Source organism: Anomaloglossus baeobatrachus, chromosome 5 (assembly GCF_048569485.1).
Source record: "Anomaloglossus baeobatrachus isolate aAnoBae1 chromosome 5, aAnoBae1.hap1, whole genome shotgun sequence".
NCBI classification, from domain to species: domain Eukaryota; kingdom Metazoa; phylum Chordata; class Amphibia; order Anura; family Aromobatidae; genus Anomaloglossus; species Anomaloglossus baeobatrachus.
Window position 1 is genome coordinate 53408579 of NC_134357.1, and position 17623 is coordinate 53426201.

General features: G+C 45.4%; 1 protein-coding gene across 2 annotated transcripts in view; it reads left to right on the top strand.

Annotated features, from left to right (window-relative positions):
- CPXM2 (carboxypeptidase X, M14 family member 2) overlaps positions 1-17623 on the top strand; it is a 136976-nt gene that overhangs the window by 31732 nt on the left and 87621 nt on the right. For both annotated transcript variants that reach the window (XR_012754215.1, XM_075348511.1), the window contains exons 4-5: positions 3031-3140; positions 5352-5491. Coding sequence is in view for 1 of the 2 variants with exons in the window: in XM_075348511.1 (XP_075204626.1) it covers positions 3031-3140; positions 5352-5491 (250 nt within the window). In the remaining variant the exon portion in view is untranslated. The remainder of the gene's footprint in view (positions 1-3030; positions 3141-5351; positions 5492-17623) is intronic.

Below are 17623 nucleotides of genomic sequence, written 5' to 3' on the forward strand. Positions count from 1 at the left end.
GATGGCACGATAGTACTCACTCAGCCACAAATGTATGTAAAGTCTCTGGTAAACCAAATGGCTGGATGGACGGGTCCCGCAGCCGGCTGCTGTGGCTTCTCCCGGACGATTGGTGGTGGCTGCCTTTCCCTGCACCTTTGTGTATGTTCGGTCCTGATGGATTCCCACCGGTAACCTGCTCCCCAGCGTGTATATGTGCCGGTGAGCCCTTTTGCCCGCAGGCTCTGGCCCTTGGAACTCTAGCTGTGGCGGTAGCTGTATTTCCTTCTACTGGTCGGACGGTTGCCTCCAATCGGGTCTTGGCTGTTAGGAAACCCCTGGGGTTCCGGTCACTGACGGATTTGACCTCTAATGGCGACTCCAAGCCTGGTCGGGGTCCGCAGGCCCTGCCTGTGTGTGCTGGCTTCACTTCGCTCCCCGGTTCGGTACCGGCGGGCCACCGCCCGTCCCCGGTCCTACGGTTCCGCGTTGATTCGCCTTTCCTGCAGACGGCCACCACCGTCTGCCAACCTTGCTCTTAGTGCCCGGGCCACACACCCGGACACGGTCAGTTTGCTCCTCCACTACTACTTCACTCCTTTCACTTCTACTTCCCTAACTGAACTCCCCTGACTTCCTTTTCCTGCCTCCGGGACTGTGAACTCCTCAGTGGGTGGGGCCAACTGCCTGGCTCCACCCCACCTGGTGTGGACATCAGCCCCTGGAGGGAGGCAACACGGATTTTGTGTCTGGCTGATGTGCCTGTCTCGGGATGGGGGTGTATGTTGTAGTACCTGTTACGACCTGGCTAGTCCAGGGCGCCACAGATGCAGTACCTGGTAGTGCCCTGAGTGGTTCAGGGGCACTACAGATGTCAGAGGCTTGGGTAAGATCTTGGCAAGGCAATAAGTAGCACAGGATGATCCTCACTGAAGCACCTGACTGGTGAACCTGTCCATCAACGATACATGTAAACACCATCATCGCAGGCCCAGAGGAATGGAATTTACTGATTTTACTGATGAGCGTGGAGGGTGTAGCAAATCTGGCACTGATTGATAAAACCATCTCTCATTGGAATCTCCATTTTAGCAAGACAGGAGTAGGAGTTTGGCTTCGACACCAGTGGCTTTAACTGTAGGTGGCTCCACTGGAGAAGAAGTCACTCCTGAAGAAGTATGGCCTCTCACGGTTTAGGTGCGGAAAAGGGTGGAGATTGAGGTGCACAAATCCTGCAGCTGTGCTGCCACCACATGGATTCTCTGTATAAGTTGGTCTTGGGGCTCATGTTGGGCACGGACGTCCTTCTACATAATTTGTACATAGGACAAGGTGCCACTTTCAGGGCAGTCCCCAAACCTGCAGAAACTGACTGATGGGTTATGGCAGGTGCATGACGTACAAAGGGTACATGCAGAGATGTAGTCAATCTGAGGTTGGGGCATGCAGAACAGGATCAAAATACAAAGCCGGGGTCAGGAGCGAAGAGGTCAGACAAAACGAGGAAACAAACAATGTAACAGGAGAGACAGAACTATACCTCATCTTGACATCACCAAAGAAAGGCTTTAACTAGGAACTAAGCTAAGGCAGTATATAGAGGGAGGAGCTGCCTAATATAACACCTGCAGGCCGGGGATGGGCCGGGGAAGCAGAACTCTGCATGACACAGTGAATATAAACTCTTGCAGAGTCTGGCCGCTCCTCCCTATAGCCAGGTGGAGACTTTCCAGCATCAGGAGGATTTAGCAGAACTAGAAGTATTTGCACAAGACAGCTCAGTGACATGGTCAGACCCTGGGGAGGACAGTGTGCACACAGTGAGTAGGGTGGCGCTTACCACCATATCTCTTGCATAACAAACACATAATCCATCATTGGGGAATTGGATTAGAGGTCAAAGGTGATTATTATTTATGGACACCCATAATATACTCACTGATCCTCAGTTTTCAGCTTTGGTCTTGAGTTTGGCAGCTACACTCCCAGTCATGTGTTCGACACAGAAAAGGTTTCCCTGTCTTTGAACACTCAGGTGGCTGACTGAGCATTTGAATAGTGAAGCCAGCCCCCTTTTCTATCTACACATCAAGCATGACAGAAAAACGGTCTGAGATATTGAAATGAAAAGTCATCCAGCCCCTTCACATACAGTCCTTTGCTTTTGTAATGGGATAGTATAGATGGAACTGGGGCTTCTAGACTGGCCCTAAGTCTGGGGACCCTTCGCTGTCCCTTATCCCGATGGTAGACTTAGAGGTAGTCAGGGTTGAGCCTCCAGCCTAACCCTGTCTCCTGTCCAGGCCCTAAGAACTAAGTCCCCACCACACAGGGGATTGACCCAGACGGAGCCCAACAATTCAACAACACAGAAGCAGACGGGGTAAACAAAAACCTATACACACCAATAACCTGCACCAGGGGATGACCAAGGAGTAAGGGTAAGGGTACTATGAAAAAGGAGGTAGAAGAAACAACTTACAATAATAACAGAATAGCAGCAGCAGTAAGACACGTCTACTATGCTCCCTGGCTAGCTCCAACTGAATGAATAACCAGCAACAAGTCCAGGAAGCAGAGGGCTTATATCCCGGCCAGCAATTGCTTAACTGCTACCAGCTGAAGAAGTCTGCTGCTGCAAAAGAAAGTGCATTAACCCCACCAGTGCCAAAAGGAAAAAAACCCATTTAAAGTGCATGGTCTGGATTTTAAGTTGAGAACTAGCCCTGAACCTGTCCCTATACACGTCACAGCTTTGCTGTAAAAATGCCAAAAGTAGAGATGGGATCAAATCTGAGAACTGAAGTTTTGCAACACTTTTGAACATAAAAGTATTACACTAGGTTCTTAAGAAACTATGAGTATAGAAAAATGCGAATTTGACAAATTTATAGTAGATCACAAGTTTTGAGAGTTGTTTGGGCTTTTAGACAATAAGGGTCACCTGGCCGCTGCCCGAATAGTGATTCTTCTCTGTACACTTAGAGCACTGGTTTTGCACTCACACATGTCAATGATTACTTGTCACTCATTTGCTGCTTCATCCTGCAGGTTGCCCCCCACTGGGACTGGAGACCCTTAAAGTAACAGACTTCCAGCTTCATGCTTCAACCGTGAAACGTTATGGACTGGGAGCCCATAGGGGCCGCCTTAATATCCAGGTGATTTCTGATTTTTTCTTGTATCTCTTAAAGTGAACCTGTGGACAGCATGGTAGAAGGAGCAGCTGAGCAGAATAATATATTGATTTAAGAAATTTTCAGTAAAACTTGTCCTTGATTAATTGAAATTATTATTGTTTGTATACATATGTGTGTCGCCCAGGGATAGGGGGTACTCAGAGCCGGGCTAATGGGGTCGCATCTAGAGGTATCACTGTGGCGTGACCCGGTCTGTGATCCCAGGCTCCACAACAAAAGGGGAATATGTAAAGGGGGATTGTCTGTGACGCCACCCGTGGGTTGCGGTGATGAGATGGTGGCACCGCCGCTGCCTCTGGGGACCGTGCCCGGGACTGATGGTGTGGGGCAGCAAGGTGGGATCCCCTCCACTGGTAGGAGAGTTGTAGTCCCGGGGCCCTTTTGGGAGTTGTGGTGGTGGCAGGGATTGCAGGGAGCAGGAAACTCACAGTTCAGTTGTCTTGGTGTTGGATGAAGCTAGGCTGATGTGTGTGGTCAGAAAACACAGAGTCCTTTGTAAACCAACTTGCCAAATGGTCGGTCACCGTTGGCGGGTGTCTTCGGGTCCCACACCCAGATGTACAGCCAGGGCCCTTCTTTCCATACTCTCTGTCTGTCTCTTTCCTGTCTGGACTAGTCCTTTTGAACGGCCTCCAGCTCGGGTCCCTCTCCCAGCACCGGCGGGCTACAACCCTGTCCCGGTCGCCTCAGGATCCTCGCGACCGGATCTCCATCGCCTGTGGCCCTCACAGCCACCTAGTCCGGTAGTCCAGGGCTCCAACCCCGGCTACCACTTTCTCCGGGGAGCTGCATGCTTCCCCTGTCAGTTTTCCACTGACTACAGCACAACTGAACTAAATTCTGCTCTGTCACTTCCTTAACTCCCCTCGCCCCCTCCCTTTTCCTTGGGAGGGGGTGAGTAGGGCCTGATTGGCTGCTGTACATCTGTGTGGGGATTGTGTAGCTGCCAAGGAGGATTAACTCTTTCTGTGACTACCTGGTTTTACCAGGGCGTCACATATGCTATTTGCATGCACATACTGGGAAGACTGTCAATCACTGCAGAGCACCGCCCACTGGACTCCTATGTATACAAACACCAGCAATTTCAATGAATAAAATGCAAGTTTTACTGAAAGCTTTCCAACAAAATATACATCAATCTGCTCATCTCCTCCTGCTCTATAATATCCTGCCTGCAGATCAGACACCATTTTTAACATGATATGTTCCCTTTAAACAACTGGTTTTATTTTTGGGTAACTATGATTTTTATGTATTTATTTAATGATTTGTAAATATTCAACTGACTATAGTTTTTACTTTACTTTTGTATCATTTTATTATATTTTCATGGTTTTCTTAGGAGTTTCCATAAGAGTTTATAACAGACCAAGGCAAAGTGTTGCATTCTAACAGTGGAATTCTAAAGGATATGATCTAGGCTTAAAGGGAACCTGTCAACAGATTTGGCGACTATAACCTGCGGAAACTACCAGTGGGCTCTTATACACAGCATTCTAACATGCTGTATATAAGAGCCCAGGCCGCTGTGTAGATCGTAAAAGTCACTTTATAATACTCACCTAAAGGGCGGTGCGGTGCACACTGGTCGGATGGGTGTCTCCGTTCTCCAGTACCAGCACCTCCTCTTTCGGCCATCTTTTTCCTCCTTCTTCTGAAGCCTGGGTGAAGCCTGGGTGCATGACCCGTCCTACATGTCACCAACACTAGCCAGCATTGAGGTCTTGCGCAGGCGCACTTTGATCTGACCTGAGAAGGGTCAATGACCTGCACAGGACCTCAATGGCGGCTAGTTTGGATGACGTAGGACACGTCATGCACCCAGGCTTCAGAAGAAGGAGGACATAGATGGCCAAAAGAGGAGGCGCCAGTACTGGAGAACGGAGACACCCATCCAACCAGTCTGCACCGCACCGCCCTTTAGGTTAGTATTATAAAGTGATTTTTATGTTCTACACAGCGGCCTGGGCTCTTATATACTGCATGTTAGAATGCTGTACATAGGAGCTCACTAGTGGTTGCCGCAGCTTATAGTCGCCAAATCCGGTGACAGGTTCCCTTTAACTTTCCCATATAGCCCAAGCTTATTTTTTTCCCCCTATGTGTGCACAGTTATATTCTTCGAATAAGTTTTAAACATTTCCTTGATCTGTGCTCGTTGTATGACAGGCAGGGGTCAACGAGAATGACCTGTTCGATGGGGCTTGGTGCGCGGGAAGAAGTGACCTGCAACAGTGGCTGGAAGTAGACGCTCGAAGACTCACTAAGTTCACCGGGGTTATTACACAAGGCAGAAACTCACTCTGGCTGTAAGTATAATATCACTTTCAGATGACATCCTCCTGTGCTGTAGATAGATCTCCGGCACATCAAATCCTCCTACATCCAATACCAGTTTCCATAGAGACTGTGCTAATTATTATTTGTCTGTAATTATTCAGTTTTCAGGTTTAAGTACGAACCATTTTTATCTCTTCTCAATCTCCCAAAAATGTACACTGCTACCTTGTGGTATAATAAGGGCTTGAGATATTATCTAGTGCGTGCATGAATTTGTATAGATAATGGGTATCGGACATGGCTATCCTGATATTACTGATAAAAAACAAAGTTGAACCATATAAGATGAAGAGGACCCATCACTTGTCATAAAAAAAAATTATATTTCTGTGGATATACAGTATATAGTGGGTGAGATCAGTATTAAAGACGTCACCAATTTTCTAAGCAAATATATTACTAAAGGTCCTATTGACTTGAGTTACTCACTAGATGTCGGTAAAAAGCCTTGGAAAGTCATGACACCAGCTGGAATCTCTAAGTAATTAGAAAGCAATCTGCCCCTTAGTGAAAAATAATATCAGATGGTTTAACCCCTTCACCCCCGGCCACTAAAACACCCTAATGACCGGGCCATTTTTTGCAATTCTGACCAGTGTCACTTTGACAGGTTATAACTCTGGAACGCTTCAACGGATCCTGGCGATTCTGAGATTGTTTTTTCGTGACATATTGTACTTCATGTCAGTGGTAAATTGAGGCCGATATTTTTTGCGTTTATTTGTGAAAATTTAGGAAATTTGGCGAAAATTTTGAAAATTTCGCAAATTTCAAACTTTGAAAATTTATGCCCATAAATCTGAGAGATATGTCACACAAAATAGTTACTAAATAACATTTCCCACTTGTCTACTTTACATCAGCGCAATTTTCGAAACAAATTTTTTTTCCGTTAGGAAGTTAGAAGGGGTCAAAGGTCATCAGCAAATTCTCATTTTTCCAACAAAATTTACAAAATAATTTTTTTAGGGACCACATCACATTTGAAGTGACTTTGAGAGGCCGAGGTGACAGAAAATACCCAAAAGTGACCCCATTCTAAAAACTACACCCCTCACACTGCTCAAAACCACATCCAATAAGATTATTAACCCTTTAGGTGCTTCACAGGAACCAAAGCAATGTGGAAGGAAAAAATGAAAATTTTACTTTTTAACACAAAAATGTTACTTTAGCCATAAAATTTTCATTTTTACAAGGGAGAAAAGAGAAAGAACACAATACAATTTATTGTGCATGTTCTCCTGAGTACGCTGATACCCCATATGTGGTAAAAATCAATTGTTTGGGCGCACGGCAGAGCTCGGAAGGGAAGGAGCGCCATTTGAATTTTTGAACGCAAAATTAGCTGCACTCATTAGCGGACGCCATGTCGGGTTTGAAGACCCCCTGAGGTGCCTAAACAATGGAGCTCCCCCATAAGTGACCCCATTTTGGAAACTAGAGGCCTCAAATAATTTTTCTAGATGTTTGGTGAGCACTTTGAACCCCTGGGGGCTTCACAAAAGTTTATAGCGTTGAGCCGTGAAAAGAAAAAAAATTTTTTTTACCACAAAACGGTTGCTTCAACTAGGTAGCTTTTTTTTTCACAAGGGTAACAGGAAAAAATGCACCATAAAATGTATTGTGCATTTTCTCCTGAGTACGCAGATACCTCATATGTGGTGGAAATCAAATGTTTGGACACACAGCAGTGCTCGGAAGGCAAGGAGCGCCATTTGAATTTTTGAGTGCAAAATTAGCTGCACCTGTTAGCGGACGCCATGTCAGGTTTGAAGACCCCCTGAGGTGCCTAAACAATGGAGCTCCCCCACAAGTGACCCCATTTTGGAAACTAGAGGCCTCAAATAATTTTTCTAGATGTTTGGTGAGCACTTTGAACACCTGGGGGCTTCACAAAAGTTTATAGCGTTGAGCCGTGAAAAGAAAAATTTTTTTTTTTACCACAAAACGGTTGCTTCAACTAGGTAGCTTTTTTTTTCACAAGGGTAACAGGAAAAAATGCACCATAAAATGTATTGTGCATTTTCTCCTGAGTACGCAGATACCTCATATGTGGTGGAAATCAAATGTTTGGACACACAGCAGTGCTCGGAAGGCAAGGAGCGCCATTTGAATTTTTGAGTGCAAAATTAGCTGCACCTGTTAGCGGACGCCATGTCAGGTTTGAAGACCCCCTGAGGTGCCTAAACAATGGAGCTCCCCCACAAGTGACCCCATTTTGGAAACTAGAGGCCTCAAATAATTTTTCTAGATGTTTGGTGAGCACTTTGAACACCTGGGGGCTTCACAAAAGTTTATAGCGTTGAGCCGTGAAAAGAAAAATTTTTTTTTTTACCACAAAACGGTTGCTTCAACTAGGTAGCTTTTTTTTTCACAAGGGTAACAGGAAAAAATGCACCATAAAATGTATTGTGCATTTTCTCCTGAGTACGCAGATACCTCATATGTGGTGGAAATCAAATGTTTGGACACACAGCAGTGCTCGGAAGGCAAGGAGCGCCATTTGAAATTTTGAGTGCAAAATTAGCTGCACCTGTTAGCGGACGCCATGTCGGGTTTGAAGACCCCCTGAGGTGCCTAAACAATGGAGCTCCCCCACAAGTGACCCCATTTTGGAAACTAGAGGCCTCAAATAATTTTTCTAGATGTTTGGTGAGCACTTTGAACCCCTGGGGGCTTCACAAAAGTTTATAGCGTTGAGCCGTGAAAAGAAAAAAAAATGTTTTTACCACAAAACGGTTGCTTCAACTAGGTAGCTTTTTTTTTCACAAGGGTAACAGGAAAAAATGCACCATAAAATGTATTGTGCATTTTCTCCTGAGTACGCAGATACCTCATATGTGGTGGAAAGTAATTGTTTGGGCGCATGGCGGGGCTCAGAAGAGAAGGAGCGCCATTTGACAGCAAAATTGGTTGGAATCATTAGCGGACACCGTGTCACGTTTGGAGACCCCCTATGGTGCCTAAACAGTGGAGCTCCCCCACAAGTGACACCATTTTGGAAACTAGAGCCCTCAAATAATTTTTCTAGATGTTTGGTGAGCACTTTGAACACCTGGGGGCTTCACAGAAGTTTATAGCGTTGAGCCGTGAAAAGAAAAAAATTTTTTTTTACCACAAAACGGTTGCTTCAACTAGGTAGCTTTTTTTTTCACAAGGCTATCAGGAAAAAATGCACCATAAAATGTATTGTGCATTTTCTCCTGAGTACGCAGATACCTCATATGTGGTGGAAAGTAATTGTTTGGGCGCATGGCGGGGCTCAGAAGAGAAGGAGCGCCATTTGACAGCAAAATTGGTTGGAATCATTAGCGGACGCCATGTCACGTTTGGAGACCCCCTATGGTGCCTAAACAGTGGAGCTCCCCCACAAGTGACACCATTTTGGAAACTAGAGCCCTCAAATAATTTTTCTAGATGTTTGGTGAGCACTTTGAACACCTGGGGGCTTCACAGAAGTTTATAGCGTTGAGCCGTGAAAAGAAAAATTTTTTTTTTTACCACAAAACGGTTGCTTCAACTAGGTAGCTTTTTTTTTCACAAGGCTATCAGGAAAAAATGCACCATAAAACGTATTGTGCAATTTCTCCTGAGTACGCAGATACCTCATATGTGGTGGAAAGTAATTGTTTGGGCAAATGGCGGGGCTCAGAAGAGAAGGAGCGCCATTTGACTTTTCAAACGCACAGACGCAGTGCACTGATCGGCCGCTGCAGGACGCACGGTCGGATGCGATAAAAAAAAGCGTCGGGGATACGTAAAAAAAAAAGTCACGCCAAAAATTGACCATGGATGCAGATACGTTATGTGCATCCCTGATCAGCGCTTGGCGGGACGCACGGACGGATGCGATACAAAAAGCGTCGGGGATACGGAAAAAAAAGTCACGCCAAAAACTGACCATGGATGCCGATCCGTTATCTGCATCCCTGATCAGCGCTCGGCGGGACGCACGGACCGATGCGATACAAAAAGCGTCGTGAATACGGAAAAAAAAGTCACGCCAAAAATTGACCATGGATGCCGATCCGTTATCTGCATCCCTGATCAGCGCTTGGCGGGACGCACGGACGGATGCGATACAAAAAGCGTCGGGGATACGGAAAAAAAAGTCACGCCAAAAACTGACCATGGATGCCGATCCGTTATCTGCATCCCTGATCAGCGCTCGGCGGGACGCACGGACCGATACGATACAAAAAGCGTCGTGAATACGGAAAAAAAAGTCACGCCAAAAATTGACCATGGATGCCGATCCGTTATCTGCATCCCTGATCAGCGCTTGGCGGGACGCACGGACGGATGCGATACAAAAAGCGTCGTGAATACGGAAAAAAAAGTCACGCCAAAAATTGACCATGGATGCCGATCCGTTATCTGCATCCCTGATCAGCGCTTGGCGGGACGCACGGACGGATGCGATACAAAAAGCGTCGGGGATACGGAAAAAAAAGTCACGCCAAAAATTGAGCAGGGATGCCGATCCGTTATCTGCATCCCTGATCAGCGCTTGGCGGGACGCACGGACGGATGAGGTGTAAAAATTGACAGGGGATACGGAAAAAAAAAAAAAGTTATACTCACAGTACCCAGAGGACTAGCAGGAGGATCACTGACCAGAAGAGCTGCAGAGGAACAGATGGCAGAGAGATGGACAGCTTTACAGGAGCAGCAGGCAGATCAGCAGAATGCCCAGGAAGGACCCAGCGATGGACGCAGATGTGATCAGGCCGGTGAAGACAGGTAAGAGGACGTCGGGGGAGAGCAGAGGGGGAGAGGGGGGGGTGAGAGCAGAGGGGGGGGGGGGTGAGAGCAGAGGGGGAGGGGGTGAGAGCAGAGGGGGAGGGGGGGAGAGCAGAGGGGGAGGGGGGGAGAGCAGAGGGGGAGGGGGGGAGAGCAGAGGGGGAGACCGGAGAGGGAGCTGCAGAAGCAGAATAGAAATAATGGGGGAGGCAGTCAGATCGCGGGGGGAGCGGATCGGGATGTCGGGGGGGGGGGGGTGGTTGGGGGGAGCAGATCGCGGGGGGGGCACGGCAGGGGCTATCACGGCAGCGCGCAGGGGCACCACGGGAGCGCGCACGGGCTGCAAAGTGAGCACAGTACTCACTTTGCAGCAGCAGCGGTGACCTCATCAGCAGCGGTGGTAGCAGATCGGGATGCCGGGGGGGCAGATCGGGGCGTAGGGGGGCAGATCGGGGCGTAGGGGGGCAGATCGGGGGGGGCACGGGCAGGGGCCTTCACGGGAGCGCGCAGGGGCCTTCACGGGAGCGCGCAGGGAGCGGAATACTTACCATTAGAGCTGCAGCGGCGGAGACATCAGAGGCGGCGGCGGCGGCAGCAGCGGTGGCGTGGTACCACAAGTACCAGCCACTGCACGCTGCAGCCATGTTGGGGGAGGGCTCGCAGGCCAGCACAGGCCTGGGGAGGGCGGCCACCGGCAGATCAGACCGCCCCACTGCACACTGATTGGAGCGATTGCGCGTCATAGCACGATCGCTCCAATCAGTGCTGCAGGGGCTGGGGGCGGCATGTTTGAGGTCCACCTATGATATGCTGCTGCAGCTGCGGCATCTCATAGCTGGATCTCACAGGATCGCACTAATTCGGGCATTATTTTTGCCGAAATTAGTGCGATCGATGTGGTTGGCGGTTCAGATTTGAACAGCCAATCACATCGATCGTCGATAGGGGGTGGCGATGCCGCCCCCCCTGGGGTCAAGCAAAGGTCCCCTGCTGTAAGAAACAGCAGGGGACATCATTTGAAAGCCGTTGCTATGGCCACGGCAATCAAATGAAGTTTAGGCCGTAAAATTACGTCCCTGGTCGTTAAGTCACGTTAAAATAGGACGTAATTTTACGGCCCGCGGTCGTGAAGGGGTTAAATGATGGTCTATAAAAAGATGTCTCATTACCAAGGTGCTACACAAAAAACATCTCATAATGGGTAAAACCAGTGAGCTGTCTCAAGACTTTTGCAACCTTACATGAGAATTTCCAAACTACTGAAGATTCCAGTGAGTATTGTTGGGGTCATAATCCATAAGCGGAAAGAACATAATTTCATCATAAACCAGGCAAAATTTCAAACAGAAGAGTGAAAAGAATTATTAGAAGAGTTGTCCAAGACCCAAGCACCACCTGTAGAGAGCTACAGAAAGACCTTGAATCAGCACTCAACCTCCAAGACCTGTATGCATGTTCTCCACCTAAGACACCATTGCTGGACAAATAGCATATTCAAGCACAATTAAAATTTGTTCAATAACATTTAGACAAGCCTGTGAAATACTGGGAGAATATAGTCTGGTCAGATGAGACCAAAGTTTAAATCTTTGGATGCCATAATACACACAGGATGATGATGATGATGATGATGATGATGATGAAATGGAGATGGATATTTCAACAAGACAATGATCCCAAACACACAGCCAAGGTCAGAGAGAAAATAAAAGTTGTTAGAATGTCTGAGTCGATCATTGGAGCTGAATCCAATAGAAAATTTATGGAAGGAACTAAATCTCAGACTTCATAGAAGGAGCCCACGGGACCTTTAGGATTGTAAGGCGGGCTTTGCACACTACGACATCGCAGTCAAATTGAAAATGACGTACTTCCGGCATCGCATGCGACATCGTAGTGTGTAAAGGCTCGATGATACGATTAACGAGCGCAAAAGTGTCGTAATCGTATCATCGGTGCAGCGTCGGCGTAATCCATAATTATGCTGACGCGACAGTCCGATGTTGTTCCTCGCTCCTGTGGCAGCACACATTGCTGTGTGTGAAGCCGCAGGAGCGAGGAACATCTCCTACCGGCGTCACTGTGGCTTCCGTAGGATATGCGGAAGGAAGGAGGTGGGCGGGATGTTTACATCCTGCTCATCTCCGCCCCTCCGCTCCTATTGGCCGTGTGACGTCACAGTGACGCCGCACGACCCGCCCCCTTAACAAGGAGGCGGGTCGCCGGCCAGAGCGACGGTCGCAGGACAGGTGAGTCCATGTGAAGCTGCCGTAGCGATAATGTTCGCTACGGCAGCTATCACAAGGATATTGCTGCTGCGATGGGGGCGGGGACTATCGTGCTCGGCATCGCAGCATCGGCCTGCGATGTCGCAGCGTGCAAAGTACCCCTAAGAGTGTTTGTGTGGTAGAATGGGTCAAACTCACACCTGAGCAATGCATGCAAATAGTTTCTATCCAAACAGGAGACATCATGAAGCTGTCATCACCAACAAAGGCATTTGTTCAAAGTATTAAATACAGTTCAGTAAGCATGTTCAGTACTTTTTTCCCGTGTCATTTATTATTACACATAACTTAATTTATGGACATCTATGGTTTGATCTCTTTCGCTGCATGGATTTGATGAGTTGTCACTATCACCTTTAGAAATATGTTTACTTAGAACAGGGCTGGGCAAAGTGCGGGCCGAGGGCCACATCCGGCCCTTTAGCTGCTCCAGTCCAGTCCCAAGACCGAGACAGGCAAAGGGCTGCAACCAGTGGCCCGCGAGCCGTAATGTGACCACGTCTCAATATCACCACTATCTGCTTCCTGAGTATGCAGATAGAGGCAAATACGTTGATGAAGGTCTGAGCCATCAGCTCTGTCATCCATCAATCACCGTGTGCAACTGAAAGTGCAGACACTTTGTGACGGCTCTTACTGTATATAGGAGGACTACCCGGGCGAAGCCGGGTAGTACAGCTAGTACTTTATATAGGAATATAAATATAAATAGCTGGACCAGCAGGGGAGCTAGTAATCACAAGGAATTAGACCTAAAACATAACTTTTATGCGCATATATTAAAAGTGAAAAACGTTCACTAAAGGTGAGAGATAAAACCACAGGTACACAGTCAACAAAAATGGTGACTATGTCAGTGATAGGGCACATAAAATGACCCAATCATATCCCCATCAAAATACTAGCTTAGAGGGTATATATTCTAGGATCCCAAAAATCCTCCACCATAAGGCTAGCTGGGGTAGGCAAACAGGACACACATACAGATCCCTCTTAAATATCCCAACAAAGGAGAGGTACTAGCATGTCAGAAAAACAATGTGTATAACCACTATACTCTGGTCCTGAGCGCCGTAAAGTTAAATCCCAGTCAGATGGGAATGGTGTTACCGGATCCAGAAGCGATCATAGGGCAGCATATACAGGGTTAAGGCTCAGAAGGGGGCTGTCAACCAGCACATCAGATCCCATAAGGTAGCCAGAACCTGTATCGGGCAATTCAACACATACTCCCGACGCGTTTCATGGTGTGTAAATCATCAGGGGAGTCCAAGTGGGATACAATAGGGACTGTCACCAAGCATCAGTTGCCGCGGCAACTTTGAAATTTGGTCCTGGCACACGGAAGTGTGCGTGATCCGGGCATTAGTGGACTGCATTATCACATGTGATGCTTGGTGACAGTCCTTTTTAAAACTTCATAATGAAACACTTTTCACCACTTTATTAGATAGACAGTGACATCTTTTAAAATAGTCTGTTAGGGACTTAATAAAGAAAGGTCCATCCAGGACAGAGAGTAACTATTGTACATATCTCTGGATCCAGCAATAATCACGCTTAAGGCCCTGTGCGCACGCTGCTGGTTTACAGCGGATTTTGCCGCAGATTTGCTGCAGAAAATGTGTCTAACATTGCTGCAGTCATTCCCCAGCAAACCCTATGGGTTTTAAAAAATGCTGTGCGCACACTGCGTTTTTTGATACCCGCGGATTTACCTGTGGATATTCCGCTGTGGAATTAATGAGCATGTCACTTCTTTTCCGCAGGTACCTGTGGTTTTTGCCATAGATTAAGGTCAAAATTTGCAGGGACCAAACGCGGTAAATCTGCGGCAAACCGTGGCAAAACCATGGCACATCGCGGCAAAAATGTGTGGTTTTACCGCGGTTTTTACCGCGGGTGCGGGATTCTTTCAGAGGGTCCGTTTTTTTCTTAAAAAAAATGCACTTTCTAGTGCGCACATAGCCTTACACGGACAACCTATTGATTTCACTGGGAACCGTGTAATTCTTAATTGCCCTAGTGGTGGCGCTGCAGAGAATTGAACACTTCTTGCCATGTTTCCGCACTGATTTCTTTTCCAGTCCATGAGGGTTTCAAAGCTGTAAAAGTTTTTTCTAATTCAGGTATTTAACTCATAAATGCACTTTTTTTTTAATTCTTTTGGCTTCATCTTTATACTGTTTTATTATTACCGTAGTATTTTTTTTTTTTTTTTTTGAAAAATCAGGATAACACATAAAAAGAACATACGTTTGTTATTACATTTTTTTAGGGTTTTTTTGCAGTTAAAATCCATTTTTCAGTTGTCATTTGTGTGACAGTCATTGCAATGTAAGAAGAGCACAGCGCTGGGTTGTTGGGTGCGGGGCTATGAACGTAGTTTGTTCTTGTGATTAGCTTCTTTGTTTCTTTTCTTTGCAGTTATTTATTTTGTTATTGTTCATGTTTTATATACATTGTGTCCCTCAGCCTTCTCTATAAGAGAGTCTGGATTCTTCTCACTGCCACGTCCTTGTTCCCACATTTCTGTAACCTCTGCTTGAACATTTCTCCTAGATAAGACTATACGTGGACCAGACTGATGTTTAGAAACATTTGGCGTCGTAAGTGCTTAAATCTGACTGAGGTCCAAGCAGAGGGACCCAAAAGTTTTCCAAAATAAATAACCCTTAAATCTAATTTAGTTTAGTAGAAATCGGACCGTAATCTGAATCATCTTTATTTCCAGATGCTGAATCAGCTGCTTAAAAACGTTAATGGACTTGCTTTGCACATGATTTTTTTGCATCTTAAAGGGGGTTTTCACTACTTTTTCACCCCCTTGCCATATATCATGGCTCTTTAAAACAATACCTTTTGTAATATACTTGTATAGCTTTTATCAGCGCATCTCAGGGATCACATAGAAGTGGATTGTTATGCAGATTCTTCTTCCTCCTCTGATACCAGCGAGGTGCTGAACTGAAGTAAAGTGCTGAATTTAAGATAAGTGCATAGTTTCAACACAATTACATAGTGGTGATAACTGTAATTGTTGAATTTCATTAGGGAATTGTGTGTCTGTTTGTGATTCTGTGAAAAGGGAAAAAAAAAAAAAAAAGTTAGTCTTGTGATTTAATTAGTAGGATTAGTCACACCTGTTTCTAGAAGCTTCTAGCAGCTTCTGATAGTCATTGTACATCTATATAAACCACCCAGTGCAAGCGAGGTGCTGAGCGAGCGAGGTGCTGAACTGAAGTAAAGTGCTGAATTTAAGATAAGTGCATAGTTTCAACACAATTACATAGTGGTGATAACTGTAATTGTTGAATTTCATTAGGGAATTGTGTGTCTGTTTGTGATTCTGTGAAAAGGGAAAAAAAAAAAAAAAAGTTAGTCTTGTGATTTAATTAGTAGGATTAGTCACACCTGTTTCTAGAAGCTTCTAGCAGCTTCTGATAGTCATTGTACATCTATATAAACCACCCAGTGCAAGCGAGGTGCTGAGCGAGCGAGGTGCTGAACTGAAGTAAAGTGCTGAATTTAAGATAAGTGCATAGTTTCAACACAATTACATAGTGGTGATAACTGTAATTGTTGAATTTCATTAGGGAATTGTGTGTCTGTTTGTGATTCTGTGAAAAGGGAAAAAAAAAAAAAGTTAGTCTTGTGATTTAATTAGTAGGATTAGTCACACCTGTTTCTAGAAGCTTCTAGCAGCTTCTGATAGTCATTGTACATCTATATAAACCACCCAGTGCAAGCGAGGTGCTGAGCGAGCGAGGTGCTGAACTGAAGTAAAGTGCTGAATTTAAGATAAGTGCATAGTTTCAACACAATTACATAGTGGTGATAACTGTAATTGTTGAATTTCATTAGGGAATTGTGTGTCTGTTTGTGATTCTGTGAAAAGGGAAAAAAAAAAAAAAAAAAAAGTTAGTCTTGTGATTTAATTAGTAGGATTAGTCACACCTGTTTCTAGAAGCTTCTAGCAGCTTCTGATAGTCATTGTACATCTATATAAACCACCCAGTGCAAGCGAGGTGCTGAGCGAGCGAGGTGCTGAACTGAAGTAAAGTGCTGAATTTAAGATAAGTGCATAGTTTCAACACAATTACATAGTGGTGATAACTGTAATTGTTGAATTTCATTAGGGAATTGTGTGTCTGTTTGTGATTCTGTGAAAAGGGAAAAAAAAAAAAAAAAAAAGTTAGTCTTGTGATTTAATTAGTAGGATTAGTCACACCTGTTTCTAGAAGCTTCTAGCAGCTTCTGATAGTCATTGTACATCTATATAAACCACCCAGTGCAAGCAAGGTGCTGAGCGAGCGAGGTGCTGAACTGAAGTAAAGTGCTGAATTTAAGATAAGTGCATAGTTTCAACACAATTACATAGTGGTGATAACTGTAATTGTTGAATTTCATTAGGGAATTGTGTGTCTGTTTGTGATTCTGTGAAAAGGGAAAAAAAAAAAAAGTTAGTCTTGTGATTTAATTAGTAGGATTAGTCACACCTGTTTCTAGAAGCTTCTAGCAGCTTCTGATAGTCATTGTACATCTATATAAACCACCCAGTGCAAGCGAGGTGCTGAGCGAGCGAGGTGCTGAACTGAAGTAAAGTGCTGAATTTAAGATAAGTGCATAGTTTCAACACAATTACATAGTGGTGATAACTGTAATTGTTGAATTTCATTAGGGAATTGTGTGTCTGTTTGTGATTCTGTGAAAAGGGAAAAAAAAAAAAAAGTTAGTCTTGTGATTTAATTAGTAGGATTAGTCACACCTGTTTCTAGAAGCTTCTAGCAGCTTCTGATAGTCATTGTACATCTATATAAACCACCCAGTGCAAGCGAGGTGCTGAGCGAGCGAGGTGCTGAACTGAAGTAAAGTGCTGAATTTGAGATAAGTGCATAGTTTCAACACAATTACATAGTGGTGATAACTGTAATTGTTGAATTTCATTAGGGAATTGTGTGTCTGTTTGTGATTCTGTGAAAAGGGAAAAAAAAAAAAAGTTAGTCTTGTGATTTAATTAGTAGGATTAGTCACACCTGTTTCTAGAAGCTTCTAGCAGCTTCTGAT